Source organism: Erythrolamprus reginae, chromosome 2 (assembly GCF_031021105.1).
Source record: "Erythrolamprus reginae isolate rEryReg1 chromosome 2, rEryReg1.hap1, whole genome shotgun sequence".
In the NCBI taxonomy this organism is placed as follows: domain Eukaryota; kingdom Metazoa; phylum Chordata; class Lepidosauria; order Squamata; family Dipsadidae; genus Erythrolamprus; species Erythrolamprus reginae.
The window spans coordinates 279,344,649-279,369,719 of NC_091951.1; the positions used below are offsets into that span (position 1 = coordinate 279,344,649).

The window sequence follows — 25,071 nt, forward strand, 5'->3', positions numbered from 1 at the left end:
CACTGTTGTCGTTAGAAAAGGGGAAGAGTGAACTTTGTGTTATAAAATCCAGATTGGCTATTCAGTTTAGTTAGTTCTTCTGCTTCTTCCTTACATTTGAAAATTGGGCAGGTGGAAATGTTGATCTTTTCGAAATACATGAGATTTTAGTCACATTCTCTTTAAAAGAGCTTGGAGTTACACAGGCACAAAATCTCCATCAAGACAACAAAGATAACAACACGCCACAGTCAAAAGGACACTTTTTATAAATAAATCATGTGCATCCATTGTTAATTACATCCGGTAAGAAAGCATGCTTAAAAATAATGCATGAAATTGTAACTCTGGGATTTATCATAATGAAAATAATATAATCAAAAACTAACTTTTTCAGGTGTCTGAAATTCACAGACTTTTTTTACAGAAACTTCCTCTATCTTTGGAAACAGGTTAGTTATGTATTTTAGTAAGATTTATCTTTTTTTATAAAAAAATTACCATTTCTCTCGCATACACTTAAAACAAAATCTCTCAATATCCTCCAAAACTATACTGTACTTCCACTACTTTGCAAAGAACGTTTATGAGTGTATCAAAGTAAAATCCAAATTGCCATCTTGAGAAAATTATATCCCACTCTTTAGTTTCAGTACACCTTCTGTAATGTGGCATTACACATTATATTGATCATTTATCTGCCTTTTTATATTAATGCAGAAATCTGAAGAATATGCAGCACAGGTTCAACAGACAGGAGAGAATGCCTAACCATTTCTGCATCCACTAACACTTTTCTGCAAATACCCATCCAACTATTATATTCTGATTGTGCGTACAGAAAAAAAAGAACAAAGAAGGAGTACCGATAAGTACCGGTATCTTCTCTTCTCATGGAATTGTCACCTGTAAATCATGGTTACATTGATTTGTCCTAACGTGTAGTTCCCCTGAAACATGTTAGTTGAAAAATTAATCCTTCACTGCCATATATTAGGCATATCTATCTTCCATCCTAATTATTCATCTTGTGCATATCTTGAAGAATATTAGTACTGTATTTTTTTTAAAAAAGCTTTAAAAATCCGTGATATGTCCTTGTGTATTTATTCATCTGTACACTTAAATATTTTCAGAAACTGCATTTGCTAAAAATTTACCAAAATTTTGTAAAGACATAAAAGTACTTTTAAATGAAAAAAACCAACCAAACAAAATAATAAAACCCGAGCAATATAGGCATTGGGTAGTAGATATTGTTTTACTAAGGAATATATTCAAAAGCATCGTCTTCTGTTTGTAGTTAATGCTTCAAATTAGGACGCCATGGCTTGATATGATAGAAATGATAGCTTTCTCTTCAGTAATTACTGATAAAAACAGGAAAGCAAATAAAACAAAGACTGTTTTTTTGGTTACTTAAAGGCCACTACTACATCCATTATTCTATTATGAAAAGTAAATGTAAGAATTTTGAAGTTATTGTCTATCAAAATAAAGAACCAATTGAAGATAACCTGCAGGATGTTTATGAGCACCTAAATACTGACTAAAATTCACTAGTTTTGAATATAGCCCTTAGTTTTGCACATTTTTTAATGTTTAAGAGCTGCCAAACAAATGGCTAACGAAGTCTACTTTGCAGGCTATCCACTGTCTGAGAGGACAGTAATATTCAATGTGAAACTGCTGAAATTCTGGTGTTTGGCGGATTTCGTGAAGGAAGGAGATGTCAAGATCTGATTCCAGAAGGACAAGTAGTAGAGGGAAAACCACAAGCAACACCCCAAGCCCAACAAAAAGAAGTCTGGAAAAACTCCTCACAGTAGAGTTTATCTTCAAGTTACCCATCAAAAAGTCATAGCTCCACCTAAGTGCTTTTCGAGCTTCCTTCAACTCCTCCTCCTCTGCAACCAAAAATGCATTTTCATCCGCCTCCAGTTCCTCAAATGAATCTGTATCTTCTTTCCCATTTTCTACCCTTGGAGAGGTTTGAAAGAGAAGGTCTATCTCTTCATCATTAACAGGAGTTGGAAGCAAGCTGGTACTTGGATTGTACATCAATTCTGAAATGGTTAAAGGCTCCTCTTTGATTTTCTCACCCTCCTCAAATGAAAGATCTGAACCATCATCCGTTTCTTTAGTAGGAGAGCTTGATATCACAGGGACCGAAATGTCATCTTCCTTTGGCAGCTGGATTCCTGAAAAATAACACTTTTAGATTCTCAAACTTACATTTGAAAGAGATAAAACTATGGACAAAACAGCTGCTTACAATTTAATCATTAATTGATGTATATTAAGTGAAGGGAAATTCTTCATAGTTCAACAAGTTAACTATAACTTGGTACCATTACTTATTACGTATATTAAAATAATATCCAAGTTTTTTAAAAAATAAAAATATGCATTTTGTGCACCTGAAAGGAAAATTTTCAGTTATTTCATTGTACGGAATTATATTCCATTATTCTGAAACCATGATAAATACTGTACTTGCATTATCCGACACATATATAATGTGTGTTTCCAGAAGGATGCATCATAATCTAACATTTATTAATAGATTATCGATAACAGTAAATGAGAAAGTACAGATTGATGGGAAATAGTAGTTATTGTGTGATTCTATTTCTCAAGATACAATATTAATCAATATTAGAAGGATGTCAAGTGACAAAATGAATTATAGTATGTAAGACAGTTTGACTGAATGAACTAACTGGGAAGAAAGGTTTTCATTAATCCTAATATGGTTAAACTACAAAATGCATCGTTTGTATCATCTTTGTGTAATGATGCCAATATACAAATCATGAGATAGTATAATTTGAATCAATTTGTGTACACAATAGTGTGCAAATAGCATAAATCACAACAAATGATATTAACTAACTGAATACAAAGTGATTATCCATACAAATGTGTATATAATGATAATCTGTAAAATTGATGTTTTGTTGTCTTAACATTTATGCTTATGCCATTTAGCATCAAAGTTAGCAGACTTTGAGAACTTAAAAGAGTTCTCTAAGTAAATGTGCAAGAAAGAATAGGTTTTTTTGCAGTCTTCTAAAATTATAGAACTTCATTTAGAGTAGAGTTTTATTTAATTACTTTTTTATGTGGGTGAACTGAAATATTTTTCAGTTTATTTTTCAATGAAAAGAACAGATAGGAATGAATGTAAACCTAAACTCTTAGAATTTTAAAGATACTGTGCAAGTCATGGGTTGTAAATCCAATTCCTACGGATTTGGTTCTGCATTTGTGCTTCTGTGCATGCGCAGAGGCGTCCCAGGTAGGTGGACAGAGGCTGCTGCTGCCACTATTGGTTTCCCAAATTGGAAGTAATCCACCGCTGTACCTTGCATAGAAGCTTCCCTAATTCTATCCACATAGCAACAATCTTGTAAAATAGTTTGGGCTAAGAAACCGCAACAGACCCAATGAGTTCAATAATCAGAGGTATTTATTTATTCAAGATATCAACAATGTCAACATCTCTGGTAATCTGTTTTTAATTTAGTATTTTGCCTTGAATATCAACACTGTTCACTCTGGGTTAGTTTTAGCCAAATTTTTATATATCTATTCAAAATAAACTAAAACTCATCTAATTCAACTAAGTTAAAGGTAATTTTGATTTTATTTATGGCTTCAAAATCAGCTTTAACTGTTGCAACTCTAGATCAATGGTTCTTAACCTGGGGGTCAGGACCCTTTGGGGGTCGAATGACCGTTTCACAGAGGTCGCCTAAGACCATGGAAAAAGACAAACTAAAGCTTCTCTTCTAGTGCCTTGGAACATATTTTTACAATCCAACCAATCAGGCGTTTACAGTTGGGGTGCCCCTCTGACCTTCCTACCAGCTTAAAGCTCTGTTGGGAGAATTGGCACTAGACTTATGGTTGGGGGTCACCCCAACGTGAGGAACTGTATTAAAGGGTCACGGCATTAGAAAGATTGAGATCATTCTGTTATCTTCCATAATTTGTATAGCCTCTCATTCAGAGTATCAAGCTTCTTAAAAAAGTGGTAGGATATTTACTGTAGGGCTGAAACAGGCACTAACCTAAGAGGTCAGTAAAAGGGTGTGCATAAGTGCATCAGTGTGCCTACCATCCCCTGACTTTATGTTTCTCTCTTACTAGTATCATCTATATAAACATTGTTATATCTTTGTATACTACCAATACATACTTGACAAATAAATAAATAAATAAACCTCTTCTGACACTTGAATCATTAGCATCACTATTTGTGGATCCTGCCACACATAATTTTACATTCTCATTTCTTCAGGTTAATATTCATAACACAAAGTGACACTGGAGTTAAGAGCTTGGAAGAGGACTTAACACTATTTATTTACTCAGGCCTTTAAATTATTTCAAACTCTGGTGTATTTTTAAAAAAATGTTACATAGTTTCAGCAAAGTGTTAAGGTTTTGTTAATTCTGTTTGTTATTTTAATTGCATTTTTCAAAGCCACTCTGGCTCTCATAATAAATACAATCAATCAAAGACAAGACAAGAGAGAAAAATAACAGCCTGGGGAAAAACTGAAGCCCCATATGATAAAGGATATTTTTCACTATTTGAAGGTGATGGAGAAGAAATCACAAAAATGTGTTTCATATAAAATAAATCAAGCACCATAAGTCATTTAGACAAAACAACTTACCACACAGGATGAGAAATTGGTAACAATCAAATAACAAATATTAAGCTACAGATCTCAACCTTTATACTTCCCAATAAATATTTGCAAGCTTAATGATACTGGTTATCACAAAGTATCTAATTACTGTATGAAATAAATTAACAAGTTTATTACGTAGATTACACTGATTTAAATCTGTCAGTTATTTACTGAATCAACGCTCCTGATGTTGGGAGCGTATCTCATGGACTATCAGGATAGGAAAATAATCAGTTTAGACCAACTAGCTCTGCCTTAGAAAATGAAATTTTACTTCAAATAATCTCCTGATAACTTCAACTGAATCTGACATATAGTAAGAAGAAGATAGAAAACGTTCTAGTTTTATAATCAATTATATAACAGGTTATATAATTGGAGAATGAATGAAACTTGTTATACACTAATAGGGAAAAAAAATCTAAAGGTATTTGCAAAGTCACTGCATCTTACCTATATTAATTAAGAATTAAGAGACTGTATAATGTTGTTTCAACTTCTTCAAAAAGTGGATTTTAATTTAATAACGGAAAACTAATCATTTTAAAAAATTAATCTCAAGTAATATAGCCACACATTTAACTATCTATCATTCAGATTAGTCAATATTCCTACACTCTTTAGTAATTACTATTTTTGAACTATTAACATTAATTAATATTAAAAATATGATTCTTATAAAAAGATGACTAATGATTGTGTCAGATCTAGTATTTAGTTGCTCAGTTTTATCATTTTTTAGTTCATACTGTAAAAGGTCATCATGTATGAATATGTATTGAATAGAATGTGATAAAATAGAAAATTAGGCAGCTTATCGCTGACTAGAAAAAGTTACATTTTAAAAGATTATATCAGAATATTCTCTCATTTCATATTACGTTCATTGCTACTGTACAAAATAGACATTTTCTGACTTTATCTATGTCATCACAATAATAGTGATGATGATGATGATGATGATGATAAAGACAAAGGATTAAAAGTATAGTTCATACAGAGTACATTAATACAACACAGTAAAAAATTAAAATGGAACAAGGCCACTTTTTAGTATGGACATGATTTTAAAACATGATATAAATCCATTTAAATTGCATTTTCATCATACACAAATATGGACTACAAGCTCAAAATGGTTTCAAAGGGCCCTTTAATAAAGTTTAGTAAAAATGGTCTCAAAATGGCTGCAGGCCTAAATTTAATTTCTCTGCATGCACATGCTCACAGAAAATTTTGCATACATACATACCCATCACGCTATTCTCTTTTGGGTTAAGCAATGTTTGGAAAAATGCAGGAAAAGAATAAGAGATAATAAGCAAAATAAATTACATAGAGGAGATAAGAGGGGAAAAAATCTGATTTATACCATTATCATTTATTATATTTCATATTTTTCTTATCCCAGCAAACAATCCTTACATCCACAATGTCCATGCATTACATCATACACTACATTTATTTCTTTTATTGTAATATCTCACCTGTCTTTTTAAAAGATCTTATCAATTCCATCTATTCAGGGTTTTCCTCTCAATCCAGTAATCTCTAATATATTTCTTTGGAATTCAATCTTCATTCATTCTATCTACAGCAGGTGTATCAAACCCGCGGCGTTACATTGCCATCACATGACCTTTCCCCGCTTCATAGAGCTGGGATGGGCATGGCCTGCATGTGATGCAACCCACCCACGCCAGTTTGACACCCCTAATCCGCAGGACCCAAACTTCTCAAAATATTTCCTGCATATTGGTGATTCATCATTCAGCATGTGTTTATTTTTTCCCCTGTTCTTGTTTTATAATACATACAACACTTAAGTTACTTGTTTCTACTGCATATAATTTACTTTTATATTTCTCTTAATATACTCTCTTATTTACATAGAACAAATTGTACTGTGGCTGTTTTAACTTCTTTTATCATTTGTTCTGCACAACAATTATTTTTTACTATTTCTTCTTACTTGTTTACTGTCTTAATTCTTTCTCTTTACTTGTTTACTTCTCTTTATTTTTTTTAGTAAACAGTCCGCCAAGGTACGGTATATGTTCATCCATTTTTCCTGTTGCCTTTTTTTTCCCATGCACAACTTTCATTTAATTTTGTTTCACTTAATTTGTCAAATTCAACTACCCTAGCCTTTGATATATTAAGTTCCAGATCCATTACTTTGGTTTACTTTAGCTAACATTTGCAGCACATCACCAGCTGCATTCAAACAGCAATAGCATCTAAACCTATATACCATTTCACAGTGTTTTACATCCCTCTCTAAAAGGTTTAAGGAGTTAGCCTATTGCTCCTAACAACCACCTGGGTCCTCATTTTACTGACCTCCGAAGATTGGGAGGCATAGTCAACCTTGAACCGGTGAAATTCGAACTGCTGGCTGCAGTACTGGACTCTAATCACTGCTACCATGGCCTAAATGCAACATTTACGTTTCCATTCAACATATCTCTAATATTACAACTGTTTATTATACATTTATCCATAAATGCATTGGACAATCAAAAGGATGTTATACATTTTGCCTTATTCATGATTCAATGTTGAATCATTCACTAGTGTTTCATTTATTCTCACATTTATTTTACTCCCATCATTTGCTGTCCTTATCACATACATCAACCAATATTCAGTTCAATATTTCTGTAAGATGTGTCATAATTCTAGGCTGCTGACTTCATCATAGGTTTTTCTAAATCAACAAAATTCTGTAAGCTTTCTCACAATGCATACTTTTTTCAGTATTTTCTTAAATTGCATAAATCAATCTTCACATCTTATCCAAGGCCCAAAGCCTCACTGCCCTTCCCAAATGTGGTATGTGTGTGGCTGAGTGTACCTAGCTAGTTTGTAGCATCTCTGTAAACAAGATCATTCAGCACCCATGCATAAATATTGCTAATAATGTTAACACTGAACTCTTGCATCACTAGGTTACACATATTAATAAAGTAATTCTATTAAAGTAATGCACTGTGTGCCAGATCTTGATGCGATCAGTCAAACCCGCTTTATTTCTGTATTCAGATATTGTAGTGAAAGGAATAAAATGTTACCACAGAGAAGTAGCTCTCAAGTAATTAAAGTATGCCATAAAACCTGACAAAAAGAGAGACTTTCTAAAGCAGTGGTTCTCAACCTGGGGGTCAGGACCCCTTTGGGAGTCAAATGACCATTTCACAGGGATCGCCTAAGACCATGGGAAAAGACAAATTTCTCAAAACTTCTATTCTGGTGCCTTAGAACATACAGTATTTTTACAATCCAACCAATCAGGTGTTTACAGTGGGTTGTCCCTCTGTGCTACTTCATTATTAAGAATACATTAATATACCTTCATATGCATACATATATAACAAGAACTCAATTGGAAGTCCACACTATGTGTATCACTTTATATTAACCAATGCACAGGTTAACATACTAACTACTAAAGAATATACAGTGTTCCCTTGATTTTCGCGGGGGATGCGTTCTGAGACCGCCCGCGAAATTTGAATTTCCGCAAAGTAGAGATGCGGAAGTAAAAACACCATTTTTGGCTATGAACAGTATCACAAGCCATCCCTTAATACTTTAAACCCCTAAATTACCATTTCCCATTCCCTTAACAACCATTTACTCACCATTATTACTGGTACTCACCATTAAATAAGACACTTAGTGATCCTGATATTTATAAACATAATTATTTATTAACAATAATTTTTTTTTGTTATTTATTTGCAAAAATTGTTAGTTTGGCGATGACGTATGATGTCATCAGGCAGGAAAAACCGTGGTATAGGAAAAAAACCGCGAAGTATTTTTTAATTAATATTTTTTGAAAAACCGTGGTATAGGCCATTCGCGAAGTTCGAACCCGCGAAAATCGAGGGAACACTGTACTATTACCGTATATAAAACTGAATAGATTTTTCCTTCTTTCTGGAAACTTACAACATGAATTTCTACTGCAAAGTTGTTACTTTTGATTTTGAAAATAGCAATGGCATTTAGATTTATGTACTGCTTTGCAGTGCTTTACAGCACTCTCTAAGACAATGGTTCTCAACCTGGGGGTCGGGACCCCATTTGGGGTCAAATGACTGTTTCACAGGGGTCACCTAAGACCAGTGGAAAAGAAAAATTTCCCATGGTGTTAGTAACAAAAACTGCTATTCTGGCGCCTTGGAACATATTTTTACAATCCAGCCAATCAGGCGTTTACAGTGGGAGTGTCCCTCGGACCTTCCTGCCAATCAGCTTAAAACTCCGTTGGGAGAATTGGCACTAGACTTATGGTTGGGGATCACCACAACATGAGGAACTGTATTAAGGAGTTGTTGCATTAGAAAGGTTGAGAACCACTGTTTTAAAGGAACGTCAAATAATGTAGTCCTTCAAATGACCCAGGAGGAGTATTAGATAATTTTGTGATACTATTCCCTGTGGGTTATATTTAGCCCCTATCAGCTCCTTCATCATCTCGACATAGGAATATTGGGTCCTGGATACATGTCAGAATGTCTTCCCATGTATTTGTCCCCAACACTTTGCTTGGTATCTGAGAATCAATTTTTTTGGGGGGTGGGCGGAAAAGTATAGTGTCTGAGCGGCAGTCCGGCGGCACAGAAATAATAAATAAACAAACAAACAAACAAACAAACAAAAACCCCACCCTGTTTTGCCTCCCTCAGATAATTTCAAAATAAAATACTGTACTGTGTGTCTATAACAGTGAGCTCATAATAGGGCAACTCTATCAATATCAAAATGCCACTTAAATAGTTGAGCTAGTTTCAAACTAGATTTTGATTTTCTTTCTCTCTTCCTTACTCCCATTCTTTTTTCTCTCTTTTCCTTCCTCTCTTTTTTCTATCTGTTTCTCTCTCTTCCTCTCTCTCTCCTTCCCTCTCACTCTTTCCCTCTCAGCTTCTGGGCAGGTTTGGAAAACTCTGAGTTGATGATGATTTTTAAGTGAGCAATTGCTCACTGCTCAGCTTAGAGGGAACTATGCTAAGGATACCTATAAGTTTTAAGTGTCATGGAAGTGTACTATCTATAATTCATAGGTTCATGCATGCCATACATTTACTTCAAAGACACTGAAAACTAAATGTACATTTTCTTCAGGGAATTGGTTACAACTGAATATACAGCTGAATATACTCCATCTGTTAGAAGGACATTCCTCACTGAATGATTTGCCTTTCCTACGTTATCCTAACCTTCAGCTTCCCCAGCTGTTCTTTGTTTGCTCTTTCAGAAAAAGGGAAAAGCATTCAAATCCCAATATACTATAATTTACTATTCCTTCTATTTTGACCCTTATCAATATTCAAAAGTGTCAGAGGGGGAAAGGGCATCGTCTTTTTTTTAAAAAAAAATTAAATAAACCAAGCAAAAATAAACTCACCAGCACTTTTAGCTGTGATCTTGGACCCATGCCTCAGCAGACGGATGCACACGTCTTTACTACAGTGGTTAACCATTCGCAAATGGATACTCCTCCGGGTTTGGATTTTTACTAGGCATTTCACCATATTGACAGTATTTTCTAATTCAGCTTTAATGAACTAGCCACCCATATCAGCTGTGACCTTCACCAAGTTTCCATTGTGTCCAGCTTGGAAGAGTCCAGCTGATTGAATCAAATAACAACTTCTAATTCTGCCAATAGAAATAGCCCACTAGAGCAGAGAGTGAGTGCCTATTTTTAAACCCTTCCAACTGGCTCATAATACACAAAGTAATTAACAGCAAATACCAACTGTTCCCTTAACAGTTGTTAATTAACAGCTGCACTATATATACCAGTCTAAGCATTTGAACTGTTTACTGCATAGTAACGCAGATTACTGAAACAACAGACATAAAAGTTCACGTGTATGTGTATTCCTTATGATTATGACTAAGTCACTATGATTTTTATACAGGGATTTATTTTGTTTTGTTTTTTAATTTGAACCTACTTTTGTGATTATCTGTAGATGTAATCCTGTTTAATTCTGTGTAATGGTTGTAAAAGATGATGGTATGAATACTGTATTGAGATTGGCAGGATGGGTTCTAGTGTTTTCCAGACCTGATAGGCATTTTGTCTTAGTCCCAAGGCTATCACGCAATCCCATTGAGTTTTTATTCATAAAAGAAGAGTTTAAATTCTAGAGCACAGATATAGAAAGCCTCTGACTTCTTTGCACTGGGGTGAATAATAATGTAATGTAGCTGAACTGTGATGAGGAACCTTCTCCCAAAGATTTCCTTCCAAGCCTGAACATGAAGCTTGGCCCTGATGTCGCTACTTCTGTATCTGGTAGTGTAGGAAAAACTTGAAAATATCTAGGAGTCACGAAATTGAAACAGTAGTGTTTTTGCTAGTGATAACTGATGCTGAACTGCACTATTCTAAATACAGTGGTACCTCTACCTAAAAACGCTTCTACTTACAAACTTTTCTAGATAAGAACTGAGTGCTCAATATTTTTCCGCCGCTTCTCAAGAACCATTTTCCACTTACAAACCCGAGGCTCCGAAACTGTAACTGGAAAAGGCAGGGAGATGCCTCTGTGGGGCCTCTCTAGGAATCTCCTGGGAGGAAACAGGGCCAAAAAAGACGGGAAGAAGCCTTCGTGGGGCCTCTCTAGGAATCTCCTGGGAGGAAACAGGGCCAGAAAAGACAGGGAGAAGCCTTCATGGGGCCTCACTAGGAATCTCCTGGGAGGAAACAGGGCCAGAAAAGGCGGGGAGAAGCCTCTGTGGGGCCTCTCTAGGAATCTCCTGGGAGGAAACGGGGCCTCTACCCTTCCTGTGATTTCCCCTATCGCACACATTATTTGCTTTTGCATTGATTCCTATGGGAAAATTTGCTTCTTCTTACAAACTTTTCTACTTAAGAACCTGGTCACGGAACAAATTAAGTTCGTAAGTAGAGGTACCACTGTATATGATATGCAGCCATGATGGCAAACCTATGACATGAGGGCCACAAGTGGCACGTGGAGCCATATCAGAGGGCATGTGAGGCGTTGCCCTATGTCAGTTCTGAACTTCAGGTTTTTCCAAAGTTCTGGTTTGCCCATTCTGCTGGGGTTTTTTGTACTCTGAGGCTTCAGGAAGCTTCTCTGAACCCTCCGGAGTGCAAAAGGCAACACAATGGGCAAACCAGAAGTCCGTTTTTCCAAACTTCCAAAGTTTGCCCATTTGGCTGTTTTTCACTATCCCAGGCTTCAGTGAGGCCTGCATGCATTTGCAAGGGGGGGGGGGGTTGTGCGCAGGGGCAGCACGGGGAGGGGTGGAAATGAGTGTGGGCACATGTACGCATGCTAGCGCACACACATCCTTTTGGCACGCCATCGCTGGTATACAGTAATCATTTGGACCAACAGTTGATCTTCTGGCATTTTCCCCAAGGTTGACTAACTGAAAAGAGTGATTTAAGATTAGTTCTTGCATTTATGAGTGCTGCAGTATCCCCATAGCAATGTGAACACACTCCAAGAACTTGGCAACCAGCTTGTTTTTACAACAGTTGTAGCATCCAGGGGCATCACGTGACCAACATTTGTGACATTCCAAACCAGCTTCTGACGAGCAAAGTCAATGGGGGAAATCCATATTCACTTAACAACTGTGGCAAAAATGGTCCTAAAGTCAGGCATAACTCATTTAACTGCATGGGGGTTTGCGATCCCAATTGTTGTTTTATATCATTGTCTACTTGTATTTCCGTTACAACATGACAATCCCAGTGTACCTACAAAATCAGAAGTGATCTGAGGAGAAAAGTGCTCTAGAGCAGGGGTCTCCAACCTTGGCAACTTTAACACTTGTGGACTTCAACTCCCAGAGTTCCCCTTTGCTGCCTGAGGAACTCTGGGAGTTGGAAGTCCACAGGTCTTAAAGCTGCCAAGGTTAGAGACCCCTGCTCTAGAACACACTGCTATATAAATCCAAGGAATGTATTTGTTAAGTCACAGAAAAGTTATTTTATAAGAAACATGAGATCAGAGCAATCGAAAGCGTTTCCAAGAGACACTTGATGGCAATATGCACAGGAATTCCCTTGGCTCAAAGTTTTGAAAGCAAGGGACCCTACATAAATCTCATGATGAGGAGAAAGGTATTGGCACTTATTACACAATTTAATACTCAAGACTGCAGAAATCAATTCAACTGAAGAAGACAAGATCAAATACACAGACTATTCCTAAAATACCACATCGTTTTCATTTCCCAAAGGCAATAATCTGTCCAAAGCCAAGAAGGAAGAAAGCCTTTATAAAATGTTTGATGATTTGGACAAGCCCAGTCTATATTCCTGTAGCCTGATGCAATGATTTTATGTTTCATATCTCCAAAGGTTAGAAAAATATGGCAGTAGTCCTCAACTTACAACAGTTCATTTAGTGACTGTTCAAAGTTGCAACAGCACTTTAAAAAGTGACTTAGAACAATTTTTCACACTTACAACCTTTGCAGCACCCCCCATGGTCACATAATCAAAATTCAGATGCTTGGCAACTGGTTCATATTTATGACAGCTGCAGTGTCCTGTGGACATGTAATTTGTTTTTGCGACCTTCTAACTAGCAAAGTCAATGGGGAATCTGGATTCGTTTAACAATCGTGTTACTGACTTAACAAGTGTAATGATTCACTTAACAATGTGGCAACAAAATGGGGCAAACCCACTTAACAAATTTCACTAAGCAACATAAATATCGGGACTCATTGTGGTTGTAACTCGAGGACTACCAGTAATGTCTTCAGCAGGGCTGAAACGTGTGGCCTTCTGAAGGCTGTCAGATGTAGGCTAGATTAGGATACAAACTTCACAAGAAATATCAGTTCTACCAATATATATTAAGGAAGATAATGGACTGTGCGGAAATGAATAGACTCACAATGAAAATTAAAGATAAAGAAGATTTGGAGTTTTATAAAGTTTGGGAAAAGTTTTATGAATGGTTTGAAAAAAGAAAATAGATAAAATATTTAATGTAAATTTAATATAAAAGAGATAAAAGAAAATGAGAAATATGATGACAAAAAGAGAAAAGGAGGCAGCATTAGACAAATAGGTATCATACTGAAAATTGAATTAGAATAGATTAGAAATAGAAATTAAGATTTAAGAAAATGACTACTAGAATAGAAAAGTGAGAAAAACTGATCAGTCTGTTGTCTATTAAATTAAAATTTGTTATATTTTTGCTCTTTTTTAGACAGAGAGAATAATTGGAAATTTGAAAGGTGATTTTACTATTTTCATGTAAGAGATATTATAACATATGGTTGATTATTGAAGGTATATGTGTTGTCATGTATGTGTTTTCAAGGAGGAAAATAAAATAAAAACCTTTATACTAACACATTTCACTTAGCAACATAAATGTTGGGGCTCAGTTGTGCTCATAACTCAAGGACTGCTTGTTATGTTTTCAGCAGGGCTAAATGTGTGGCCTTCTGAAGGCTATCAGATGTAGGCTTGATCTGGATACAAACATCACAATAAATATTGGAAATCAGTTCTATTGATACAGATTACTGTAAATTATAGTAACATAAACTTGAAAGTGTTTTCATTTTTCTCCACATTATAAAAAAGATGGGGGCACACAATATCTTCTTTATTTTCTGGACTTATTTTTTTGCTATATCCTGCATTTATTTTCCAAGGACATCTTTGTGGTTCTCTTCACAGGGCAGTATTTTTTTTTTTTTTAGTGGGAGGGTAGGGAGAACAGGATGGTTGATTTAAGGCAAAATAGGCCTATAAAGAATGGAGTCATATGAAAGAGGGAACTCACTGCCTGCAGTGGGGGTCTGCAACCTGCAGCTCTGAAGCCGCATAGGACACTTTGGGCCCTCTGCTCTGGCTCCCTGTCAGGTGATCCCATCAATGACTAGCCCTGGCCCTCACCCTTCCCTCCTAGTCACTCCTTGCCTAGCCTGTGAAGGTAAGGACAAGGGCAGGGAATGGCAAAGCAACTGCAGCTGATTCTCCAGCGAACATTCTTGCTGGAGCTTCTTCAAGCCCTTGTTGGTGTTGGGCGTTCCTCGGTCATTTGGGGAGAAGGGCAACCTGCTCAAGACATTGGCCTGACCCACTTGTGACTGATGCCGGCCTAGCTATCATGAGGGCTGGCGGGGTGGGAATGGGATCCGGGAGAAGGGGACAACAGAAAGGGAAACGGGCCCGCAGCTGGGCGCTGTGGCTTTAAAAAGTGCATGGGGAACTTTCCCGCTCAGAGGATGTTTTTCAATGCCGTGTGTGTGTGTTTGTGTGTGTTTCTCTGTGTGTCTTCTCTCAGAAAGTCAGCAAAAGTAACTCTCCTCCCCCTCTTTCTCCTCTCATGATCCTTTAGATGGCTGTGGTGGAGCCGAGAGGGTGGACACAAAAGGGGAAACTCTCCTCAAGCGAGTGCCTGTCCACCCTGTGTGCATCTTTTCTGTGATTTGCAGAGCCTGACTGTGAGCTTGAGGAGGTTCTTCCTGCTCCTACGTGCCCTCCCAGCCTCATCACAGCTCCTCATAAAAGGAAAAGGAGTGTGGGGGAGGATGAGGGTCAATAGAGCCTTAGTACAGGAGATGGGGAGATAACCAGAGAGAAGGGGAGGGGGAAGAGATACGTAGAGAAAGAGAGAGATATATATACAAAGGTGGGGAAGAGAGAGGGGTGAAGAGACAGGTAGATACATAGGTGAGAGAGGGGGGGAGGAGGGGGAAAGACCAGTTTTGTGGCTCCCGGTGTTTTTTAACAACCACTTGTCTTCCCTAATGACTGGCTGAGTAGGCGTGGCCAGGGGGTCATGTGACTGGGTGGGAGTGAGTGAATGACATCAAATTGGCCATGCCCACCCAGGGTTTGAGGTTCCCGATGTTTTCTTTTCTGTGGGAAATGGGTCCAAATGGCTCTTTGAGTTTTTAAGGTTGCAGATCGCTGGCCTAGTGTAAGCAACCATTACTCTTTCCCTCGTGGGATCCTAAGCTATGGGAATGCCTAGGAAAGAGAGTTAAGACAGCCCCACTTTCTTTTTAACTGAAAAGCATGTCCCATAAAATGTACCAGAAATCAAGTATATGTATGGATTGATGAAAAAGTAGTCAAGCCAAAAGATAGGAGAGAAGGGAGCAAGGACCCCCCAACACAAAAGCAAGCAGCAGGAGTATGGGGAAGAGAACCAGGGTTTACAAAAGAAGCCACCCAAATAAACAGCCCAGGCACAGAACACAAACCAGCCCAGGAAGATGCCCTGTGAATGTGGGGTGAGAGGAGAAAGAAGTTCCATTCATAAAGTAATGAAAAAGGTTTTCATATGCAAATGTCTTAGTTGGCTACAAGAGATGAAGACCTGGAGAACAAAGAAACACTCAAAGAACTGTGAAAAAGTTGAGAGGAAAACATATAGACATGAAGACAGAAATTCAAAGATTAAAGAAGATAGAAATAGTTGAAAACTTAAACTAATGAGAAAACAAATGGAAAAAAGATAGCGAGGCAGAATTTAAGTATGAAATTTGAAGCAAGCACAGAATTATTAGCATTAAGATTAAGAACAGAAAGAAAGAATGAATTTTATATAATAAAAAAAACCTTTATGAGTAAAAAAAATAAAATTGTAGCACTTGTAATTTGTGCTAGTTTAAGAAAATCCCTTAAAAAATTATTAAAAGTGGATGTGATGCAGTAACCAGTTATAAATAAAAGACCTGCATGGGAAAAAAAACATTTTAAAGTCTGGATCTTAACACATCTTCATGTGAGAAGGATGGTTTAGATTCACACAACCTTCATCTTTTGTCAACCTTATTCCTTTTTCCACTAACATACCCAAATAGTACATGTACTTACATGCATGGATGCTCCCGATTAGCTATTGTCACAGAGAGGTTGTTTTTCATGTTGGGGACAATGCTCTGTCTACTTATATTGTCAGAATGATGACTGAGTAGAGTAGAGTGGAGTGGAGTGGAGTGGAGTAGAATAGAATAGAATAGAATTCTTTTTTATTGGCCAAGTGTGATTGGACACACAAGAAATTTGTCTTTGGTGTAAATGCTCTCAGTGTACATAAGGAAAATAAAATACATTGATCAAGAATAAAAAGATACAACACTTAGTGATAGTCGAGGTTACTAATAAACTATAACAATATAAAAATAAAAACTATATAAATGGAAAGATACAAACAACATGGTTATAGTAACAAGTGGGAACAGATAGATACCAGGTAAGAAAGAGAAGAATGAGAGTTGACCAATTGGAAGCTATTCTACCTGCAGTATAACTTATCTGTGATGTTCTTTGACAAGTTAGTACCCACTGAGTTTCTGAGTAAGAAAGCTTGACAGCCACACCCTACCACATGTACAGACACACAAACACACCACACCAACACTCACCAAGAGATCTGGGGGCACGGATACGGGAGGGAGTATCACGTGGGATGGAGAAAGAGCCAGATTTCCAAGTTGTAAGGCTTCCAGGAAGGAGTACAGGGATGGGATCATGCTGTACCAGGTGAGGACTGATAGGAGGATCTTCCCCTGACAGGGTATAAAAATAGCAGCAGCAGTTAGAGAAAATGTGCTACATTAAGAGTTTCTCAGTCATACTGCCAAAGAAACCCAATATAGTGCAATGAAGAATTAAGAAAGTGCAGTTAAGGAGACCTTCCCAGGTTCAATATTGAATGGACACATCATCATCATCATCATCATCATCATTATTATTATTATTATTTATTAATTAATTAAATTTATATGCCGCCCCTCTCCATAGACTCGGGGTGGCTCAAAACAATAGTAGAAAACAATGTACAATACAAATCTAATATTTAAAAAAAACTAAAAACCCATAATTTAAAAAACATACACACAACATACCATACATAAACTATATAGGCCTGGGGAAGATATCTCAGTTCCCCCATGCCTGACGGCAGAGGTGGGTTTTAAGAAGTTTGCGAAAGGCAAGGAGGGTGGGGGCAATCCTAATCTCCTGGGGAGCTGGTTCCAGAGGGTCGGGGCCGCCCCAGAGAAGGCTCTTTCCCTGGGTCCCGCCAAACGACATTGTTTAGTCGACAAGACCCGGAGAAGGCCAACTCTGTGGGACCTAACCGGTCGCTGGGATTCGTGTGGCAGAAGGCGGTCCCTGAGATAATCTGGTCCGATGCTATGAAGGGCTTTATAGGTCATAAGCAACACTTTGAATTGTGACCGGAAACTGATCGGCAACCAATGCAGGCACTTCTGTCTAAAAGTGTTCCTTAACTATTTCATACAAATGGAGGATTATTTATATGGGGGGGGGGGAAATAATAATAATAATAATAATAATAATAATAATAATAATAATAATAATAATAATAATAAAAATGTTACAACAAGTTGTGACCGGGGCGGATTCCTATTACCGCTGCTACAGGTGTGCTGTGTTGCATGTACAGGTTCAGTTACCTTGCATGTGCACAGGTCCCAATGTGTTTCTGCTTCTGCACATGCGCATGCAGCAAAATCTCATTAGGGGACGCATGCGCACATGAGTTTTTGGTGATTTTTTTTTGCTAAGACGCATGTGCAGAAGCAAAAAACCACTAAATTCTCGTGCACATGTCCCCTTGTGCATGCACAGAAGCAAAAACATGCTGGGAAACATGTGCACGCATACAAGATAATTGAAATTGCATACTGAGAGATAGCTACAGGTGTGCTATCCTTTACTGTACAAGTAGCAATCCACCAGTGGTTGTGACTTAGCACCAGCCCATGCCTGTACTTCGTTAAATATTTTTTTAAAAAAGGAACAACAATCTATTCAAAGATGACTTAGATCAGGGGTCCTCAAACTACAGCCCGCAGGCAGCGTATGGCCCACTGAAGCCATTAATCTGGCCCATGCAGGACCATGAGGCTGCCCTGCCCACATTGCTCTGCCTACCCGCCAGTCCCCACCCTTCAAGCATGCTGGAACTGGAAGGTAAGGCCAACATTTTTGATCTGCAGAGTGCTCCTGGAGGCAGGGGAAGGTGAAAAATGGAGCACGCGGACACCCCAGGAGGCCAAACCCAGGCCTGTTTTAAGCTGTTTCTGGCCTGCAAAGTGCTACTGGAAGTGGAGGAGGTGAAAAATGGGGTGCACCAATACCCCAGGAGACCAAAAACGGACCCATTTTTAATCTACTTTGCCTCCAGTAGCACTCTGTAGGCCAAGAACAGGGCACAGATGCCTCTTGGGGCATCTGCACACCCTGTTTTTCAGCTCCCTGCTTCCAGAAGATAGACGGAGAGGGGGTTTATAAAGAGAGAGAGAGGGAGCGAGGGAGGGAAGGGGGGAGAGAGTCTTTTTGATTGTAAGCTTCTTGGGGCTAAGAATTGCTGCAAAACTGAGTTTCTTGAATTGGACCACCAGACTCCTAAACAACTGAAAAAACATTCTAGTAAAAAGAAAAGTCAACCAAAAGAGCAACACTCAAACAGCAGCACATAAAACGCCCCCAGGAGCAAAATAAATGAAAGTTTAATTTGTGTGCATTGTTTAATGCAGTGTTTCCCAACCTTGGCAACTTGAAGATACAGTATTTGGACTTCAACTCCCAGAATTCCCCAGCCAGCAAATGCTGGCTGGGGAATTCTGGGAGTTAAAATCCAAGTATCTTCAAGTTGCCAAGGTTGGGAAACACTAGTTTAATGGACTGCTAAATTGGCAATTCCCACCTAGTCACATGACGTAGCCATGCCCAGCCAGCTGGTCCACCCCCACAATAGTCAGAGGGACCGTGAATTGGCCCCCTGTTTTAAAAGTTTGAGGACCCCTGATTTAGATGATACTGAGTTTAGATCAAGAGGTAGCAGACAATGAGAAGTGAAGAATTTATGTCTTCAGAATAAATCCCCATCTATTAAATGGAAAATACAGTTTATAAACAAAATGAATCAGTTTCCACTCTTTTTATTAAACATATAGTACTCTATAATCTAAATAAAATTTTGCAATAATTTAGAACTGCCCCGATGCATTTTCATAGGCAACATTTCAACAATTGTCCAGCAATTTTCTTAGTTGCAAGAATGAAAATAACTTTTCAAACATATAAATACAATCAGTTGTTTTAAATAATTGATCGCTATTGAACATTATTGATGTACTTTATAAAAATAAAACCAGAAGGGGCCTCTTAGCTTAGACTTGCCTTCATCAGATAGAACCTGGTCATCTTCCTGGTCATCTGGTGATGGATGGAGAGGCTGCAGAGGTTCCATGTTTATTATGAGTTGTTTGCTTAAAGAATAAGAGCTACGACTTTGAGTAATGTTGGTTCTGTGAAGAAAGGGGATAAATTATACTACTGATTTTACAATAAATTAGACTGTAGGTCAGTATGGTACCGGTACGGATGAGGATGCCACACCAATAGTAAAACTGGACCTACACACGCAGCTTTGGGTCTCTGGTCTGTGCGCATCCCAGTGAGATTTTGCTTCTGTGCATGCACAGGAAGCAAAATTTTGCGAGAGGAGGCGCATGTGAGATTTCGGCAATTTTTTATTTCTGCATATGTGCAGAAGCAAAAAAAAATTGCTGAAATCTCGAACGCTTATCTCCTTACAAAATTTTAGTTCCTGCGTTTGCACAGAAGCAAAATTTTGCTAAGACATGTGTGTGCAAGCGCATGCCAGAGACAGCGCACCAGTAGTAGCGATAGCGGCAACCCCGCCTGCTATAGGTATGTATTTAAACACATACATGGAGATACTTATGTGGCATATAAAAAAACAATCTTCTTGCTATCCTCCAGAACAGGGGTCTCCAACTTTGGCGATTTTAAGACTTGGGGACTGCAACTCCCAATATTCCTCAACCAGCTTTGGGAGTTGAAGTCCACAAGTCTTAAAGTTGCCAAAGTTGGAGACTTCTGCTCCAGAATATTTATTTGTACAAAACATGTTGTAGAACATTTTGAGGTTATTTACTTTTGTTTCTTGTAGCTAATGCCTAGTGAAACCTGAATCAGTAGAATAAAATTATGCAATCATTTACAGGTAGTCTTTGAATAACAAGCATTCATTTAATGACCATTTGAAGTTACAACGGCACTGAAAAGGGTGACTTATGACTGTTTTACACACTTTCACAGAGTTGCAATGTACCTGGCGCTTTTGCAGGCTACCCTGCTGGTAGCATTTGCAGGCTAACTCTGCTGTCAGTCAGGAGCTTGATCCTGATCGACTCAAGGTTTAATCAGACTTCCAACCTTCCAAAGTTGGTAAAATGAGGACCCAAATTGTTGGGAGCAATATGCTGACATTTATACTGCTCAGAGTACTTATAAAGCACTATAGAACAGTATATAAGAGCCTAAGGGTTATTGCTATGTGATTATAAGCAAATTAATAAGCAAAGTCAATGAAGAAGCCAAGGTCACCTAACAACCATGTTACTAATTTAACAACTGAAGCAATTCACTGAACAACTATGACGAGAAATGTTGTAAAATGGGGCAAAACTATTTAGCAACAGAAATTTTGGGTTCAATTCTGGCCAGAAGTCAAGGACTACCTGTATACCAAAATGATTTTAAAACATTTAGATTTTCCTGATATGATGAATTAGGATTTGAGCTAAAGGTGCCCCTTACTGAAGTCAGGAAACACTAAAAAAATCCTATAATATCAATAGCAATGTACTCTTGATGGGAGAAGAGTAATTAAATGTTACATAACTTTTCAATTTGTAATATAGGTCAATATTAGAAGATTCTTTAAATGTTTTAAATCAGAAAGTACCTGTGCACTTCTGGAGGCTCCCTTTGGATCTTTGAACTTGCTTCAACAACTTCTTTTGCAACTTTTCCACTGTCACAAAATATACATGTTAAGAACTAATTTTTATATGATTAAAAAAAATATTTGTTGTGCAGTAACGAAATACAGTGGTACCTCTACCTACAAACGGCTCTACTTACAAACTTTTCTAGATAAGAACCGGGTGTTCAAGATTGTTTCGCCTCTTCTCAAGAAACATTTTCCACTTACAAACCCGAGCCTCCGAAACTGAAACCGGAAAAGGCAGGGAGAAGCCTCTGTGGAGCCTCTCTAGGAATCTCCTGGGAGGAAACAGGGCCTGAAAAGGTGCGGAGAAGTCTCTGTGGAGCCTCTCTAGGAATCTCCTGGGAGGAAACAGGGCCTCCCCCCTCCCTGTGGTTTCCCCAATCGCACACATTATTTGCTTTTACATTGATTCCTATGGGAAAAATTGCTTCTTCTTACAAACTTTTCTACTTAAGAACCTGGTCATGGAACAAATTAAGTTCGTAAGTAGAGGTACCACTGTATGCAGCCATGATGGCAAACCTATGGCATGTGTGCCACAAGTGGCATGTGGAGTCGTATCAGAGGGCATTGGGGCGTTGCCCTATGTAAGAACCTGGTCATGGAACAAATTACATTCGTAAGTAGAGATACCACTGTTCTTAAAGCAATTCATCTATTAAGAATATGAAGTAATGGAAAAGCTTTGTCGTTAGATGGAGGTTCTCAGTCATACAGGTCATGGTTGTCCCAAAGGTGCTTTTTCAAGAGGCAACTGGACATATTTGTTTTTCTTTAAAAATGTTTTGCTTCTCATTCAAGAAGCTCTTGGATGAGAAGGTAAACGTCTTTAAAGAAAAAATAAAGAAACTACAGTTGTCTCTTGAAAAAGCACCTTTGGGAATTTTTCTTTAGAAACAGATGAATATTCAAAAACTATTATTGTGGAATTTTGGCAACTGTATCCTTAGAAAGCTGGCATGTTAATGATGGCAACATATGTCTAATAAGGGTTGTACTTGTTTTATTTACTTGTTTAAGCTAACCTTTTTGTGATGTCCCCAAATGCTAATGCTGAATTTTTTCTTCTAAATGTGTGCATCAGTTTGCTCAGACAGTTTTAAAGGCAGAAAAAATCATTAAGCCCAAAAGAGACATAACATACCCCATCTTTTTTAAAATATATTTTTAAAAATAATACTGAAATAAATTGATGGTTTTCCTATCTGATTTTAACATTGTGATTTTGAGAATCTGAATTCATATACTACTGAGTTCATTCTACTAAATACTACTACTACTACTACTACTAACTACTAATCCTCATTGAATTTCCCCAATTCCACAGGATCGTTTACCATGAAGGTATGAAGAAAATGGAGCTGGAGCTTACATTGGGCTCATTCATTCCCAATTTACAAGAACAATTTTTCTCAAATTGATACAAATAAGGTGTCTGATGTACTGTCTACAAAAACCATCTGTTTTGTATCTTTTTCATGTGCATAATTCTAGGTACATTTAATAAGACATAAACTCCTATTCTAATCATTGGTGCTTGTTTTCAAGTCCATGTGAATAGGCTAGCTCTCCACATTTATTCATTTTTATATTTCTAGAGGAGTTTACGAAAATGTTAATACAATCAAAAGCAAGTACTTTAAAAAAAACAGTCTGGACCTTTTCATAGGCTAAAATGATAAAATTTTCATACTTGTACACATAGATCTTACACTTTCATTGATGTTTACACTGTATGTAAACTTGCAATCTTAAGGAACAGGTTTTTATTGAGTCTGTCTGTCTGTCTGTCTGTCTGTCTGTCTGTCTGTCTGTCTGTCTGTCTGTCTGTCTATCATCTATCTATCATCATCCAATCTAATCCAATCCAATCTAATCTCTATAATTCCTTCCTGATAGAATAAAAATAATATTTACCTGTATCTAAATCTGCTGCCTTTAAAAAATATTTTGCTACTGGACATGGTTTTGATTTGGCTTGATTTTGCATACCTTCAGAGGAAGAAACAGAAAGTAAAAGTAGTTAAATGTTCAAGGAACTAAAAAAAGTCTACCAACAGACAGGCACATCTATGTACTATATCTCTCTATCTACATTGTTTATAATTCTCAGTATAATATAATTAATCTTGTATTTTGGATTATTCAAAAGTATTCTTCATAATTACCCATTTCAAATACTCCTCGGTTCTTTAACATTGATTTCATATTTGTTAGAACTTTCAGCAAATAATCTTATTTATTTATTTATTTATTTATTTATTTATTTATTTATTTATTTATTTATTTATTTATTATTTATTTATTTATTTTGTCCAATACAGAATGAGGGTTTTAGTGGGTATATATCTATATACACATAGTAAAATACATGAGGAAGGTTATAGAGGAGATACTCATAGTAAAATATATCTAAGAAATAATAGAAAAGAAGGTATAGTAATAGAACATATCAATGAAAGAATAGAAGAAGAGATATAGGAATAGAAGAAAGGAATAGGAGATATAGGAGAGCAATAGGACAGGGGACGGAAGGCACTCTAGTGCACTTGTACTTGCCCCTTACTGACCTCTTAGGAATCTGGATAGGTCAACCATAGATAATGTAAGAGTAAAGTGTTGGGGGTTTGGGGATGACACTATGGAGTCCGGTAATGAGTTCCACGCTTCGACAACTTGGTTACTGAAGTCATATTTTTAACATTCAAGTTTGGAGCGGTTAATATTAAGTTTAAATTTGTTGTGTGCTCTTGTGTTGTTTTGGTTGAAGTTGAAGTAGTCGCCGACAGGCAGGACGTTGCAGCATATGATGTTGTGGGCAATCCTTAGATCTTGTTTAAGGTGTCTTAGTTCTAAAGTTTCTAGGCCCAGGAAGTTTAGAACTTGATTTATCTTTCTAGGCCCAGGAAGTTTAGAACTTGATTTATCTTTCTAGGCCCAGGAAGTTTAGAACTTGATTTATCTTTCTAGGCCCAGGAAGTTTAGAACTTGATTTATCTTTCTAGGCCCAGGAAGTTTAGAACTTGATTTATCTTTCTAGGCCCAGGAAGTTTAGAACTTGATTTATCTTTCTAGGCCCAGGAAGTTTAGAACTTGATTTATCTTTCTAGGCCCAGGAAGTTTAGAACTTGATTTATCTTTCTAGGCCCAGGAAGTTTAGAACTTGATTTATCTTTCTAGGCCCAGGAAATTTAGAACTTGATTTATCTTTCTAGGCCCAGGAAGTTTAGAACTTGATTTATCTTCCTAGGCCCAGGAAGTTTAGAACTTGATTTATCTTTCTAGGCCCAGGAAGTTTAGAACTTGATTTATCTGCAGATAAATCAAAGGCCATTTTCTCTTTATAACATGTCATATGAATTGATATTTTTCGCTCATCTACACATTTGTATTATATTACTCAAATGAATTTATACTATTGGGTGATAGGAATAGTGCTGCTTACTTGTAAAAAGCCTGATTCTCCACACCACATTTCCAGAGATGCTTGCAAGCTGCTGGTGTAGAAGTATGGAATGATAACATAGCCTTTTTCTACGCATTTTGAGGAA

At 37.2% G+C, this 25,071-nt stretch overlaps 1 protein-coding gene across 1 annotated transcript in view; it reads right to left on the reverse strand.

The window, feature by feature from the left end:
- Positions 1 to 233: 233 nt before the first annotated feature.
- FRMD3 (FERM domain containing 3) overlaps positions 234 to 25,071 on the reverse strand; it is a 97,957-nt gene continuing 73,119 nt past the window's right edge. Inside the window, exons 10-15 of the mRNA XM_070742728.1 lie at positions 24,966 to 25,054; positions 23,438 to 23,512; positions 21,476 to 21,544; positions 19,882 to 20,009; positions 17,094 to 17,237; positions 234 to 2,180 (exon numbers count right to left, since the gene is read on the reverse strand). Of these exons, the coding sequence (XP_070598829.1) occupies positions 1,582 to 2,180; positions 17,094 to 17,237; positions 19,882 to 20,009; positions 21,476 to 21,544; positions 23,438 to 23,512; positions 24,966 to 25,054 (1,104 nt within the window). The 3' untranslated portion in view covers positions 234 to 1,581. The remainder of the gene's footprint in view (positions 2,181 to 17,093; positions 17,238 to 19,881; positions 20,010 to 21,475; positions 21,545 to 23,437; positions 23,513 to 24,965; positions 25,055 to 25,071) is intronic.